This window comes from Phallusia mammillata, chromosome 2 (genome assembly GCF_965637545.1).
Source record: "Phallusia mammillata chromosome 2, kaPhaMamm4.hap1.1, whole genome shotgun sequence".
NCBI lineage: Eukaryota > Metazoa > Chordata > Ascidiacea > Phlebobranchia > Ascidiidae > Phallusia > Phallusia mammillata.
Genome location: NC_137253.1, coordinates 23,133,212 through 23,149,594, shown reverse-complemented (window position 1 = coordinate 23,149,594; position 16,383 = coordinate 23,133,212). Strand labels below are relative to the sequence as shown.

Sequence of the window (16,383 nt, the reverse complement as noted above, 5' to 3'; positions counted from 1 at the left end):
AGAACATTCTAATACGGGCCAAAAATGCCATAGCGGGATAAATTCCACAATCGATAACAACGACCGAAAGTTTTTTTTTTGGTTTACAGGCGATCTGCGTAATATACGCCTTAATAAAATTCACGCCTAAACATATTGATGTTTATACAACACTAATCTTTCAAAAAATAAATGTCTCGCTTTTATATTTAGCGTTTATGAGCAGTAAAGATTTCTGAAGATGGCAGCAAGTTGAGACCAGCATGGTTTTGCTCCTCTTCGCGTCGGTTGTTCAAACTTTCCCTTGACGAATCGAGAAAGACAGGAACTCCAAAGCGAGAAAAACGACGAACTTTTCGTGGTAGCATTTGGTTGTCAAAAATAGGACAGAATAACTTGGGATCAGACCGCGATGGCTGATTTGCCCCTGAAAAGAAGCCACATATTATAAAGCTACATCATACCACGAATGTAGACAGAAAGAAAGCGTAACAAATGAATACAATTAAAAAAATAGCCAACCTGTAATAAACGAAACAATTAATCCGATCACAATCGTGACAAGCACCGCCAAGATAGCATTGTACCAATAAGAGAGGGCATACAACGGAGTAACTTCCTGGGTTTTCGAACTGCCAAAACATGACAAATTCTGATTCATAGCAAGTTACATTTGTTTTTTACAAATCCAAACCTATTTATCTCTTCAAGTTCAACAAACGTCCTATTATAAACGGTCAGGTTAGCACTGGTGCAAAGGAAATCGGTGCTTTTACAACACATTGTTGACAACGGAAGTTCGCGTTGGGTTTCCGGTGATCTACCATAAACTATTGCACCTAAAGCTAACCACAGCGATATTCCGGCTCCAGTGAGCTGTCCAATCGCCGCCCCCTATGCCCAAGTTTAAAATACAAATAGTTTACTCTTTTGTATACTTTTAACTGTTAGATATGGCACCTTTGTGTTACACCATGGAAAGAACATGCCCAAAATGTAAACACCCATGATTGCTCCACTTACAGATCCCTTGAGTGAAAGAATCATAGAAAACACTGTTTCGTCCAAAAAGACTATCATGTAGGCCATAAAGGTCGATGCAACACCTAGAAAAATCACTACAACGAAAATAATATGAGCAACACCTTTGGTTTTTTGGCCCAAAACTTTTCAATAGCAAATTACAGACCTGCTGCCAAGCCAAATCCTTTTTGAAATTCTTCACCCAAGTTGGGTTGAAAAGGAAGAAGAAAATCTTGAAGCAATTGTGAACTTAAACAGTTAAGTCCTGACGAGACGGTACTAAATAATTTTTGTCGTTATGAAAAGGATAAAGCGAAAGAAAATACAAAAACTTTGTTACCTCATAGTACCAGCGTATGCAGCAGCCACAAACAGGCCAGCCATTCCAGGTAATTCACGAAATACCTTGAGTACTAAATAGGGAAACATTTGATCCTGTTTTGTTATTAAACCAGATCCAAGTGGATCACAACCTTCAAAGTAGGCGTAAGCCACGCATCCGCTCACAGAGGCAAAAATAGTCAACACAAGCTTCGGAAAAATCGTCGCAACTGCAGCCCTGCTCAGACAACAGAGGAAAAAATGGCTTAGAGGGTAAATAGGTAAAAATTGAATAGACTAATATCGATAAACTAGTCAACAACTTTTACTCTGCAATCCTAATTATTCGTTTTATCTTCGGTTGTGGCCCAAGTCGAAAGCATTATTCCTGTATGAAACTAAACTAAGCCATGTTGATGATTTTATACCAGCTCTGTTTAACTGATGTGTGATCATACATTGACTTGTTCAATTGGTTCAAAACTACCTCCTTGCGTCAGTCACACTTTTGCACGACAGGAACCGCTGACATACGGATTGATTTACACATACGTTTGCCGCTTCCGAAACGCTGGATCCGATTATTATTGTCCACATTGTGTCGCGAAGTGTTGGGTTTGGATTAGCCCTGAACAAAAAATCGGTGTTGAGAGCTGCGTAAATTGTGTAGACAATTTTGTAAACCAAAAATTACTATTGTTGCTTACATACTCGAAGAAGTTTAGCCTCCCACTTCTGTCCAGAGCATTCCAAATAGATTCAAAGCCCCCTACTGTAACTATTGCCTTTACTAATGCACCGAAAAGACCACAGAACATGACCAAGCACTGAATCACGTCCGTCCAAACAACTGCCTTGACACCGCCCTTGACAAAACAAGTCAACAAGATTGTTATAGTTCAGCAGAAAAACATTACAGTAATCAAATACATGGAGCAAATTTTACCAGAGTGGTGTAAAATGTACATAATCCACTCGTCAACAAGATGCTCCAGTGTAAACTGATGGGTGTCACTGCGCTCAATGCAAGAGCCGGTGCGTATATTGTGAAACTCATATAGACTAACTGCGATGCAAAATAAAATTATTGACTAAATCTCACACTGCGATTTACATTTTGCCATAGCTTAAAAATCAACGCATAGGGGAGATGCGGGACCATTGGGCATGAATGACCTTTGGGCCATCATGCGTTTCTCTCAAACTGGCCGCTGTAGCGAGTTCTCAGTCATACGTTAAAGTACTTGTGTTGCAATAGTTTTAAAGCTGTAACAACAAGAAGGTCAGTCACTTACAGAAGAAACTGTGAGCATAACTAAGTTTTCGCAGCTTGAAAGTAAATATTTTGCTCCTTTACATTTTTGTAATTTCTTTATAAGAGAAAGCTAGTTAAAACACGAAGTTTGCAGGATATTAGTTAGTTAATTGTAGCGTTAGATGAGCATTAGTATTTCTTAAGTTGATCTGTGTAAGGCAGTTCAGTCAGATAAGTTCGTAATGGCGGCAATACAGGACCATTGAGCCAGTTGTTCACAGGACCATTGGGCATGGCCCTTTGACTTTACACCATTGGGCATGGCCCAAAGGTCCTTGGCCTATGAAGCTATTGGTGCTGGTTGTATTTGTTTCTTTTGATTAATATTAGATTTCTTTTTCAATAAAATTGTTCTTCTTTCAAAACAACACTTAATAAGCTCCCTCATGCGTGGTTTAATGGTCCAGAATATCACATGAAAATACTGGCCCAAAGGTCCTTTATGCGAGGCTCAATGGTCCCTAAGGGTAAGGACCTTTGAGCCATATTTTTTGTAATTTTTAAAACGGAATATCTTGCCAACTCATTTCCAAATAAGAAAGTTATGCCCTTGTGTAAGTGTGTTAAAACGTGTAGTATTAGTACAGGTGTTCAATGGCAATTTTTCTTTCGAACTCAAAGAAATAGTCATGAAAAAATGAATTTTGGCCCAATGGTCCCGCATCTCCCCTACCAGGTTCCAAACTTCGCAAGCCGAAACCACTTTTCTAAGAGTGGGGTGAAACCGCATCTCAAGATACTGCAAGGATTAAGGGAATTTTGATTTTTAGGTAGTAGGCTATACTATTGGTAGTAGCTCTTTATTCAACAGACAAGACCAACTGACCTGGTAAAGGGTTTTCACCTGCAGTCTATGAAGCATGGGAATGAAGTAGATACTGGAGATCGCGATGCCTGGTAAAGATGTAAGGCAAAACCAGATCGCAACAGTCCCATAAAGATAGCTTTCGGTGGGTAATGCTATAACTGTAAGACCTGACACATACGTCAACGATAACGAAATTCCGACAGCAATCTGGAAACAAAATCGTCATCAAGTTGCACATTAACTGCAAATTACGCTCCCTGTACTTAACCGGTGACATGTGTCTGCCTCCAAAATAGTAATTTTCAACGTTCTTGTTGTTGCGATCTCTTACAGCAAAATATATTCCAACTATTCCACAAACCATGAGAGACCCTGCAAGTAATGTAGAAACTCGTATGTTTGTACGAGAAAAACTAATAAAACCAAAGTTAAAACATTAATTGCCAGTCTTGACGTACCTCCAAAAAAAACTACATCTCCACCTCCAAAGGACAGCTTAGTTTCGCTTGTCATGGTATTTTAAATCTCTTGTTTTAATGATAACTACTTTCACAGGTAATACAAACGTAAGATCTGGCAACAGTGCAAAAACAAGTAGTTTTGTAGAGTCCGTAAATTATGCCAAAGTAAATGCAAGCGTCCTAAACGGTTCAGTTTCTTAATACCAGTGCATATGCTTTATTTTCATCAGAACAAAACGGGCGAGGACGTTTCAAGCGATTCTTTTAGGACGGTGCTAAAAGCAAAGGTTGGAACTCACGTTGTTGGTTTTTTCATGTGACAACATCAATACACTGTAGTGAAATATGCTTTTAAACTAGTTATAAATTTGTGTGTTTTTTCAGCTTGTAAAAAGATTTACATTGTGATGTGTAAACCGCAGTGAAAATATCTTTTTACAGTAAAACAATCGAAACCACAATGAAATTCTTTCAGTTGACAATTGGCTGTGTGTTATAGTTGGCGAATACTCTTCATTAGTTTATGCTTTAAAATTGTTTTAGTTGTTAAAATGTATATAAACGACACAGTAAAGTATATGAATGTATAAAGCTCTAGTAAAAACTTGACAGGAAACATTGAAAACTGCACACCGGTCGGTTTTGTAACAATGCTGTTTCCTATCTGCACTTTACGCACATTTTTGCTATACGACACGTGTTGCTACATATGTTCATTAGTTTGTAAGACTTTACAGTCGACAGTTTAATTATGAAAACAGTATTTAGTTGCGAAAGATCTTAGGCATCACGTTAAATACATCTTGACATATATATACTATAGTACAGGGGTGGCCAACCCGCGGCTCGCGAGCCGCATGCGGCTCTTCGCCTGGTTTTATGCGGCTCTTAAGTTGTTGTCTAAGTTTGGGGCCATTGTGTATATTTGGGTTAGTATGTGGCGATCAGGTACAAAAATCGTTGAATTTAAAGTAAAACTTCAACAATTTTGCTTTTAAACAAACTTACTATCGGTATGGCCACAAACCTTGCCTTAAAACTGCAACTTTATGTGGCAAACGGCTTGATTATGATGACATATATTCAATTGTGAACAATGAATGGTTGCTCATTGTTGCGTACAATGCGAATGAGACACAAAGCAACAGCAATATTTACAACAAATGTGTTCCAAAGTATATAATGCTTCAATCCGTTGTTTTTCGGGTTATGACGAATGTTATATTTTATCGGCAGTTTGTGTTGGGTTTGAATTGAGCGATTGTTGGTGGTGAATGCATTAATGACGTCGCAATGAATTTAGTTTCGCCACTTTGCACTTGCGGCAAATGCGCGTTAGATGAAAATACCGCAAGTTTTTTCAGCAGGGAAAATCTTTTAAATAAACAATTTTTGTCAAGTTAGCCTTCAAATTGGCAGTGAAAAAAGATTTTAGCAATTCACAAGAAATGAATCTCACCGCACGTTATTTATAGAATGAGAAAAAAGGGGTATTTTAATTCATATGTTTTTGTTTGATGGATTCGTTGAAATGAGAGTTTTGTGTGAGAGACAGTGTTTGCACTGACCATTTATTGTTGAAAATGACTGGCCCGTGGTCTGTGAAGTCAAATTGTGTCATTATTATGTTGGTGTGCGACATTTAGAATAGATCTGGCTAAGCACAGGTCTCCGTGTGTGAGGAAGGGACGAGTCATTTAACAAATGTGCTTATGTGTATAATGTGGCTCTTTGTGGTAACACAATAAAAAATATGGCTCTTAGGCTTTGACCGGTTGGCCACCCCTGCTATAGTATATATTATACATTTTTTTATGTATGAAAACGTTTTTTATTAGTAAATGTACGGTCATATAATGTTTGATCCTGAAAGTTTCCACTGTTGTTAGCCCAGATTCCCGAAATACACCCGTTCAAACAAGATGTTGTGCTACAATATAGTAAGACAAAAAAGCAGTATAGTAAGACAAAAGTAATGTTAAAAGTTTGGAGGATTTTTGACCATTTGAGTAGTGCCTAATATTACCCTTTTAACTGCTGAATTCTTTTTTTTAACATTCTGTATTTAGAAATGGTCATGCTTTACAAAGTTTCTAGAAAAATCGGTAAGATAGCCCGTAACTTTCTCTGGGAAAGCTGCTGTGTATAAAATTTTCTAAAGTTAAAAAACTTTGATGACGTCAGCGAATCTAAATTTATTTATAAACCTATATTTGCAAGCACAAACCGACAAATATACTGCTACCCACTACATAGTTTGTGGTCATTTTCGGTACAGCACATATCAAACTGTACACATAGATCGTAAAATATGCGATTCTGGTTAATCAAATACTCCGGTTATTGGTATTACGTTTACTTGTTTATGAAATATTCCGTTAATTGAACAATCCGTATAACCGAATATTTCGTTTAATCACATATCCCAGGTAATATATCACTAAAAATATAATCGTTTGCCACATTATAATTATGTAAAAATTCAAACAAATATTAAAAGAGGCAAAATTTTCGTTCGCTATAGATTTTCACGCAAACACATTTTTATGCTTATTAGTTTATAATCCCATGTACAAAATTTGTGTATTGTAATATATGGTATTAACGACCAAATTTGGAACAAAAACTCGTACTTCCTGTGATGTATGTACTTATCGCTAGATGTCGTCCCTAAGTTATTACGTCATGTTTCGTATATAAGCGTGTACCGCGTCTTAAACGTGGCAGTCAATACAGGTAACCGCTTAAAGGTGTGTGCGTTCATGACACTTCCTTGTTTTAGTCTTTGTGCAGTCGGATTATACTCCTTGTATTTGAAGTTAAAGAATAAACATCTATTACAACGCAAAAATAATCAGTGAGAAATGAACAACGAGACCAAAGAATATTTTGGGCTTGGGGACATGCTCGTCTTTGCAGGTGAATACCTTGTTTAGCCTTGTAACCTGTAGATAAACTTTCCATCGACGATTTTTTCAAACATTTTTAGGAAGCTTGTTTATTGCCGTGATTGTTGGTTTGTATTTTGCTGTTAAGGATCGAAAGGAGAACAATATTGCAAACTACTTCTTTGGAGGAAAAGAAATTTCACCGGTGTGTTTTCCTTGTGTAGAAAATATTTTAAACGTCTGTACACGACAAACATTAACTTACAGGTAATGCTGGGATTGTCGTTATCCGTGTCTTATATATCGGCCATTACCGTCATTGCCTATCCAACTGAAAGTTACTGGTACGGCACCGTGTGTTTCTGGTACGCCGTTGCACCTTTGGCTAGCACTGCAATTGCATGCGTGTATTTCATCCCACTAATTCACAGGTTGCAGCTAAACACATTATATCAGGTATGTGGTACAAACACTAACTAAGGGTTATTAAAAGTATTAAAAATTTTGTACAGAAGGCTTTAGATAGGGCCACGAAATGAAAACTGTAAACCCGACGAATTTGACAACTGACCCATTAGTATGTCAGTATTTTTTAAACCAAGTGCGGCCCATTTTGCCGTGAAATTTCAAGTGCATCTCTCTCAATAAAGTTTCCTTAGCCACCAGATTAAAGTTAAACAATCATTAATTTAATGTTTTTGGTGTTTTGCTAAAAGTGCCGCAAGCTCAAAGCTGACCTTGCAAAATCTTAACGTTTTTACTCTATCTTAGTATCTGGAGATGAGATTTCATCCCTCTTTTCGAAAACTTGTGTCAGGTTGTGAAATATTTTCACTGGTAAGTTTGTGTTATGAAAATGCTTGCAAAGCGTTTTAAATCACTGCAGCCATTTATTTGTATAGCTCGTCTACATGAGTTTAACATTATATGTTCCGGCCCTTGCATTGAGCGCTGTCTCCCCAATCAACATATACTGGAGTATTTTGCTGACAAGTGGTGTCTGCACGCTTTACACAACCATGGTTAGTTAGGTACACAAGACACGGACTTGAATAACAGCTTTAATAAAAAGCAAATTGCCAGCGACGTAGAGTAAAACGTATTCATTGATGTTATAACTATTCCAAATAAAAATGTTGCAATGGTGAGTGAACCCAAAACGAAAGTTGACATGACAAAATACTTGGAGAATCAAAACTTTCGATTTGATTATACATTTGATGAAACATGTTCCAATGAAATGGTGTACTGGTATACAGCTCGACCTCTGGTTGAATGTATTTTTTAATGAATACGTTTTACTCTACGTCGCTGGCATGGTTAGTTAGTATGGGTAAATGCATTTTTGTTGTTGAATTAATAGCAATTGCGATGTAGGGTGGAATGAAGGCGGTTGTTTGGACAGATGTTATTCAATGTGGAATTATTTTTTGTGGAACACTTGCCGCGCTCATCAAGGCCACAACTGACGTGGGAGGCATCAAAAACGTTTGCAACGCTTTGCAACGTGGCGAAAGAAACAATATTTTTACGTGAGTCGCTTTTTTTATTTGTTTATTTGCGGTAAAAGACAGGTCATTGCAACAACAGTACACAAAGATCATATGATGAGTATGTTTTGCGAGTTTAATAACAATGTTGTATCGAATAATAACTTGTAGTCTATTGGGTTTTAAGATTAAATTTACCCCACGTTTTGCTAACAAACTAATCCTACAAAACTGTTGCAAATTAGAGTCGGATATTTAAAGGCACATTAACGGTTCGTTGCTTGTTCGTTGTGTAAACAAGAGTGAAATTGTGAAAACAATATAAAGAGCATTTGGCATTCCCCATGGTGGGCCAGAAATTTAGCATTAATGCAACGCTTTCTTTTGCGTGTCCCCCTTTTTTACGCAAGCGTTACACAATGTGGCTTACACCAAGTGAACGACAATTCGTTTCTAATTGTTTGGTCAAATCCGTTTTTTTCTGCGTATAAAAAACGAAAACATATAAAGCGCCAATCGCACTACAATGAGCAATGAAGTTACATACCGACTGTTTGGCCACAGGGGTCTTGGCATTAAATGATGATTTAAAAGCCGAACGAATCCTGCACAACATATGACATATACAGGTTTAGAACAAAACTTCACATTATACGACAAAGCCAAACTTACCAGCAAAATAATTCACAGATGAAGCGTAATCGATTTCTGCAATTTATTCCTAATATCTAGCTGGTAATTAAAAGTTTCAGTATTTATATTGATGGCTTCAATTCAAATTATACCTGTCAAAAGTTCACAAGCGCACACCACGAGGCAAGTTGGTGAAAAGATCGCAACATACCCAGTAAGCAGGCAATTTACGTCACGCAATGGAACACAAATTGTCACGTAATGGAACACTAACTGTTATGTCACAGGACGATTGGTATCAATTTGCTGGACGAAGTTATGTTCACAACAGTTGATAAAAACGACGTAACAATTAAGTTTAAATTTGACACCGATAGAGAAATTTATGCTTCTGTAATGGAAATGTGAAGCGATAATGTTTTTTTTTTCAATAGAAGTGATACATTATGATACTTTGTGATTAGATTTGATCCGGACCCAACTATTCGCACAACATTTTGGACCATCATGGTTGGTGCAAGTGTAAATCACATATTGAACACATGTACGAACCAACCTGTATACCAACGTTACCTTTCTTGCAAATCTGTCAAAGATGCCCGAATGTAAGTTTCATTTTTTTATTTTAGAGAACAATGTGGCAAATGTAAATGTGATTTGGTCTACAACATAGGTGGGCAACCTTTTTGCATGCGCGGGCCAAAAAGTAGTGATATATTGCGGCGGCGTGCCGCAACGATGATCATGCAACAACATAGTAGTGCTAGGCAAAGTCAAACACACAATGATTTTGTCTTTGTACGTAACAATTCCTATTTTTAGTAATAAACTAATAACTATGAACGTGTAATGTAACAACACTTTGGCATAAAAATGGGCTTTGACACATACATTCCGTCCTGCCGATCAAAATAAAATACGTGTCGCGGGCCGCTCCAAAGTTGCTGTAGGTTGCCCACCCCTGGTCTACAACGTCAAAATTACAAAAATACTCATTACCTAATAAACACAAACCCAGTGAATCAAAGGTTCTTTGATTAACCCAATGACTTTGTATCAAACTGTTATTTTATTGTAACAACAGAGCGGCTGTTTCCTCTTTGTTTCCGAAAATGGTCATAGGTCTGATTGCCGCAGCAAGTGGTTGTGTGGCTTACGCTTACTTTGAAGGCTGTGATCCACTGGAAGCTGGTTTTATAACCAAAAACGACCAAATGTTTCCCTATCTAGTCATGAAGGTGTTTCGTCAAGTACCTGGAATGGCTGGTTTGTTTGTGGCTGCGGCATACGCTGGTACTATGAGGTAAATCTCCCCTAATCTGCTTTTTGGAATTGCTGCATAAACTAATACTCGTGGTGTTATTCAGCACAATTTCGTCGGGGTTAAATTCTGCAAGTGTTCAGTTGCTTGAAGATTTTTTTATTCCATTTCGGTCCAATGTCAGCAACAAAGCTAAGATGTACTTTAGCAAATGTGCAGGTGATAATAATTCATTAACTGTTTTCCTCACGTTGACTTGTTATAAAAATGTGTCTATCTAAAGTGTTTTTTCTCGGATTGCTTGTCACCGGAATCGCTTTTCTATCCACGTTGTTGCATGGGACAGTTGTTTCGATTTTGACTTCTATAAAGGGAGCATTGGCTGGGACTATTTTAGGTGTTTACACGTTGGGCATGTTGTTTCCTTGGTGCAACACAAAGGCAAGTTCGGTGTTTTGTTATTTTACTATTGGTAAACACGTGTCTTTTTCTAAATGTTTTTAGGGCGCTTTTGCTGGACATATTGTCGGAACCCTTGTTTCACTTTGGATAGCATTAGGTGGGATGTTTTACGGACAATCGCCGGAAAGCCAACGAAAACTTCCTGCGTCCATAAAAAAGTGCTCACTTACACCAAATTCTTACGGTTGGGTAAATGTAACAACTTCCAATACCCCCACTTTAAATCAATGGAACACCACGAGGTTGGTGCATGTGGTACCTTAAAATCTACAACATTTTTGTATAAACTCCTAATGCATTTTTTCCCTAAAGCGCGTTAGTTCAAGAAGAATATTACAGCCCCTTTTATGCTCTTTCGTTCTGGTACAACGCTCTCATTGCTGTTCTGGTTACTGTCGTATGTGGATTAACCGTCTCCTTTTTAACAGGTACAAAAGTTATTTTGTGCATCTCAGATCATGTACGTGGCACACTGTTTACAACTTTTAGTGAGACGTTGTTTCTTTGAAAGGTCCGAATAACCCAGCCGAGAGCGACCCCAGACTATTTTGTCCAATTATCGACAACCATCGGCTACCTGAACGCGTGAGACATTTTTTCCGTTTCGGAGTTCCAGAAATAAGGAAAGAAATATTAAACACTAAAGTGAAGAAGAGACAATTTGAAGTCACCTTTCAAGAAAATAGCAGTGAGGAAAACGGGATTCAACCACTTCTATAAAGAGCAAAAACACCAGTGAATAAACATTTTGTAACATTGTACTTCCCACAGGATATTCATTAATAAAACAATTTAAGAGGTTCTTCACCTTTTCTCTTTCGTTATTAAAGATTAAGGCTAAATGATAGATTAAAGCCGAAACCCTTTTAAAGATTAAACCAAGCCGAATGTTTCATAACGTACTAAATTCCAAAACTCCATCCGTTGCAAAAAATAACATCCACATGATACACATTACATTCTACCATTGCAACAAAGTTGGTTTTCTTTGCCACAATCACATCAGAGAACTTTAAATCGTACAAATATTAAAAACATTGTCTTGTAATTGCTGGGCATAAAGTTTGAAATTGGAGCTAGGAAATAATATCTAAATATATTTAGAAGAACCGGTAGAATGCCAAAATCGGCATGAATACAAAACAGTTTTAAACTGAACCTAAATTCTATAGTACAGCCTGACCGATACAATGAAACACATTGCAGTCATAATAGTATTCTCTCCTTAGGCAAGTTAAAGCCTGTTGGATTTAAAAAATAACAAACTGAATTGTTACCAGTTTTTTTTTCAAGACATGTTTTTGGTCGGCAACCGTTTTTGTTGGCCCTTTATCGTCCAAGACATGATTCATTTACATCATCGTCCTTATTAGATATTGGACGTTTGACTTTTCTCAAAGAATAACTGCCTGGATAGGGTTTTTCGTCTTCCATTAATGGCACACCAAAGCGAAAAAACGTCCTGACATTCTTTGGCAATCTGGGATTATCAAAAATAGGACAAAATAACCTCGGGTCGGCATTTGCAGGATTGCTTCGACCTAAAAACAAACACAAACCATAATCCAACAGCATCTTACTATGTTATCCATAAAAGAGGTAAGTATATTAAATGAAACGCAAATGAAGTACAAAACTATAACTGTTACTCAATACGTGCACTACATTCAGCATTTTTAGGTGCACTAAATGACAAATAAAAAGCTTTAGGAAAACAACAAAGCACTTACGATTCATCTTGGGTACTTACCAGTCAAAAACGAAAAAATCATTCCTGTAACAACAGTCGTAAGGCATCCAATTCCACATGTGTACCACATAGAAACCGCGTATATTGAGCTGGATTCGGTATCGATGTCGTCCATGCTACGTCGCAGTGTACAAAAATCTTTTCAATATAAATTACCAAAAACACAAAAACATGCTTCAAGCGCTTTCCTACCTAATTGATGAAAATTCCAAAGTTGTACCAACAGTCGTGAAATTTTCAATTCTAAGTTGATTGCTTGTTAAGTTGCATAGACGCGTGGAAACGGGAAGCAAACGATCCATTTTGGGCGACTTGGGATAAAATATTCCACCAACAGCAATCCACATGGACACTGCAGTTCCTATCAACTGTCCTGCTATGGCACCCTTACAACACCATGTCTCTTAGTGCAAATTAAATAACACAAAAAAGAACACAACCACCTAAACAGGTACCTTTGTGTTGCACCACGGTAAAAAAATGCCAAGAGTGTAAACTCCTAATATTGCTCCACTCAACGCCCCCTTCAGTGGGGTCAAAACTGACATGACCGTAGCATCGAGAAAAGACGTTACGTAAGCCATGACTGTGACAACCACACCAAGACACGAATGGACCAGTACCTAGTGCCTTGCTGAAAACAAGTTTGGTTTTGTTATTAAGACGAGGTCGGAAGGGCATTACGAAATCCTCAAGAATTTGAATGCTCAAAGCGTTTAGTCCCGATGAAACAGTACTGAAATGAACAGTTGTTTATTCGTTAGTTTCAACAGTGCGTTGTAGGAATCGAACCTCATAGTGCCGCTGAATGAAACTGCAACGAATAAACCAGCCATTCCAGGGAAAAAGCGAAACACTTTTAGTACAAGGTATGGAAACATTTGATCCTTCTTTGATATCAAACCCGATTCCATTGGATCACATCCTTCAAAGTAAGCGTATGCTACACATCCACTTAGTGTAGCGACCGAACCAAGAATCATTTTCGGAACCATGGCAATAACCGATGCTCTGTTTGCAGAAACAATTGTTATCAATGATAGATAAGTTTTAATTCCACGATAGAGGTAATGCATGGTATTTTCTGATAGCCTATTTTCTGATAGCCAAAAGTGCTGAATGTTTTTTTTTTTTTGGTAAAAGCCTTTAGAACGATACCAGGGTAAATGAAAACCTGCTTCAAACCCAACTTAATGACTTCGAATTTGGTAGTTTAAAATGTATAAAATTTAAAGATCTGCTGCAGAATATTTTTGTGCGATTTTTGGTAAGGATCCCGTGCATATACATGGATACAGTACCACAAATAAAAACTATAGGACGGGTGTGCTATTTGGTTTTACCTATTTGTATGGTTGAATGTTTTACACTCATTTCAAGGCAATCGGGTATTAATTTGTTATATTGTTGATTAAACAAACAAACAGCTGCTTATGTACTTACATTCTAGCATCTTTAACAGACTTGCAGGAGAGGAACCGCTGACAAACCGACTGGTTGACGCAAATATTGAAACATTCGTAGATGCCACCTCCAACAAGAGTTGTCCATATTGTGTTGCGAATAGTCGGGTTTAAATCTGCTCTAAAATATATAGTAAACATACACAGCAAATGAAGTAAAGTCAAATTAATTACTGAAAAAGGTTAAGTCTTCCACTTCTTTCCAAGGCGTCCCAAGTGGTTTGGATGCCCCCAACGTCAATTGTAGCTTTAACGAGTGCTGATATAGCTCCAATAAACATGATGGCAAACTGAATTACATCTGTCCAAATAACTGCTTTTAAACCACCCTGAAAAAGTTAGCGGTTGTTTAATCGAACAGGGTTAACAAAGGATTTACAGCACGTTATGCGATACTAAGTATAGCATCTTGAAGGTTTTTATATTATTTCATTTCTCACAATACGAGATCTTACAACATAGGCTTGCTTAAAGTCATGTGTCTTTTCGCGTTTACAAAAAATACAATAATAAATGCGCACACGTTGGTTATTATATAGTTATAATTATCATGCGTTGATCACAGTTTATTGGGTATTAGTTCCTAAGAGTACAAAGAATAAAAATTTCATACCATTGTCGTGTAAATAGTGCAGATTCCTGTGGAAAGCAATATGCTCATGTGCAAATTGATAGGAGTGACCGCGTTCAACGATAAAGCAGGAATGTAGACAGCAAAACTCATGTAGATTAACTGAATGGAAACAGCAGCAGAAAACATTATTTTATTTTTGGCAGAAAAACATATAACTTATACATAACGTTGGTCTTGGCGCCTCATTCAGATCGCTATGATTTTCGCTTGGGTTGAAGAGGACAAAACTTACAGCAAAAATTTAAGGAAAATAACTTACATACAACAATATTGCACATGCTGACACGACTTTTCTTAGGGCAGGGTGAAATCGCATCTCCAAGTACTGAAAAGTATTTACGACCGTTAACTAATATATAAAAGTATAAAAATAGTTTTTCTCAACAAAGCAGTACCTGATAGAGAGTCGTGAGTTGCAGTCTAAGGAAAAGCGGAATGTAGTACATGCAAGTGATGAACGTACCACCTATAGTTGCGAAGCTGTACCAGATGTAAACAATGCCATACAAGTAACTCTCAGTTGGAAATGCAAGCACGGTGACAGCCGATATGTACGTAATAGCTATTGAAATTCCAATTGCGACCTTTATAAAAAATAGGACCCGGTTTAGTTTGTATTGGCTGGAAGCATTGAGTTGAAAATTATGTTATAGCCTACCGATGAAATTCGTTTTCCTCCATAATGGTATTCTTCGACGTTGCCCTTTTTGCGATCTTTAAAAGCGAAGTAAACTCCAATCACTACGGACAAGAGCAAACTCCCTGTTGAATATAATATGCAAAAACATAAACAAACAACGAAATATGTTTTTTATGTTAAAAATATCATGGGCCAACCAAATCCTGTGGATTATTATTAAATGTGCGGTAGAATCATTTATTGGATTACCAAGATTCTGAAACTTAACCAATATGAAAAACAAATTTTTACATGTTACCTCCAAAGACAACGAAGTCCACGACACCGAAGTATTCACCCATTTAAGCTTGTTTTGACAGATATGTTCCTATTAAACAGCAACCTAAACAAAAACACAGTTAGGACTCTCCTAAAAGACTTTTTAAGACTTGGCTCCTTTACGTTTTAAGACATGAAGCTGTTTTTCTTTGTATTACTGTGTATAGCCTTCGGCATATTTTTGCCAAAACACATGCAAGAGCAAAACCTGCGCCAGCAAAAAAGTCGAAGTCATTTTTTAACAGCACTACATTGTTTTGTGTTGCGCACGGATGGGGATGATACCCAGTCAAAAATTTTCTACACCTAACGCCCGGGCCATACCCGACCAACACTCGTTTATCTATCGTTTATGCCAGGATCGGCCGATTCATACTTAACAGAGCATACGCCATATTTATATATATGGGTCTTACATGGTTTCGCCATACTAGGGCCTAAAATGGCAAATGTGGTATAATTACACTTGGCGTTAAAAAGATTAAGCAAGAAATTGCCATACTTGGGTGCCGAGAGTGAGGCGCCACACCTGTTCGGGTCTGGCGAAATGCTGTATGTGAGAGAATATTAAGCTTTTGGTTGACAATGTTATTATTGACACCATTTTCAACCGATAGTTTTAAAGCAATTCGTACGACATCTTGAATTGGTGAACATTAAAAAATTAAAAGTAATGCAATTAATGTGTGATCATTATCTTTTTGTTCCTTTAGCGAGCCTAAAGTTGACGTGACGGTTCGTTAGCGCCTAATCTTTGACAACTCAGGGCTTCAATAACATAAATATTACACATATCACAAATCATGTCAACTGTTAAGTAAACGCAGTCGAACCTAAATTGCACAATACTTGCGCAATCATTTGACCTATGAACTTTACGAAACGTTGTTTGTCGTGATTGGTTAATGCTAATCTTGAACGTTTTGAATCCGGACTA

General features: G+C 37.4%; 2 protein-coding genes and 1 pseudogene across 3 annotated transcripts; 1 reads left to right on the top strand and 2 right to left on the bottom strand.

The window, feature by feature from the left end:
* Nucleotides 1-20: 20 nt before the first annotated feature.
* LOC145213175 (sodium-coupled monocarboxylate transporter 1-like) lies at nucleotides 21-3,959 on the bottom strand. The gene is made up of 12 exons (XM_080081406.1): nucleotides 3,905-3,959; nucleotides 3,715-3,818; nucleotides 3,465-3,653; nucleotides 3,312-3,377; nucleotides 2,270-2,389; nucleotides 2,035-2,189; nucleotides 1,811-1,951; nucleotides 1,343-1,561; nucleotides 1,169-1,281; nucleotides 940-1,097; nucleotides 502-646; nucleotides 21-406 (listed from the first exon to the last, which is right to left on the bottom strand). The coding sequence occupies exons 1-12, from the start codon at nucleotides 3,957-3,959 to the stop codon at nucleotides 189-191; spliced, it is 1,683 nt and encodes a 560-aa protein (XP_079937532.1). The 3' UTR covers nucleotides 21-188.
* Nucleotides 3,960-6,771: 2,812 nt separating this feature from the next.
* Nucleotides 6,772-11,361, top strand: LOC145213174 (sodium/iodide cotransporter-like). The gene is made up of 13 exons (XM_080081405.1): nucleotides 6,772-6,826; nucleotides 6,897-7,000; nucleotides 7,063-7,251; nucleotides 7,567-7,632; nucleotides 8,173-8,327; nucleotides 9,206-9,322; nucleotides 9,383-9,523; nucleotides 10,003-10,221; nucleotides 10,286-10,398; nucleotides 10,463-10,620; nucleotides 10,684-10,883; nucleotides 10,954-11,069; nucleotides 11,153-11,361. Exons 1-13 carry the CDS (start codon nucleotides 6,772-6,774, stop codon nucleotides 11,359-11,361), a joined length of 1,842 nt encoding a protein of 613 aa, XP_079937531.1.
* On the bottom strand, nucleotides 9,484-15,521 carry LOC145214219 (sodium-coupled monocarboxylate transporter 2-like; annotated as a pseudogene). The gene is made up of 11 exons (XR_013856989.1): nucleotides 15,427-15,521; nucleotides 15,147-15,250; nucleotides 14,884-15,072; nucleotides 14,748-14,813; nucleotides 14,468-14,587; nucleotides 14,029-14,183; nucleotides 13,835-13,975; nucleotides 13,184-13,402; nucleotides 12,584-13,127; nucleotides 12,392-12,507; nucleotides 9,484-12,182 (listed from the first exon to the last, which is right to left on the bottom strand). The product of XR_013856989.1 is annotated as a sodium-coupled monocarboxylate transporter 2-like (transcript).
* Nucleotides 15,522-16,383: the final 862 nt, after the last annotated feature.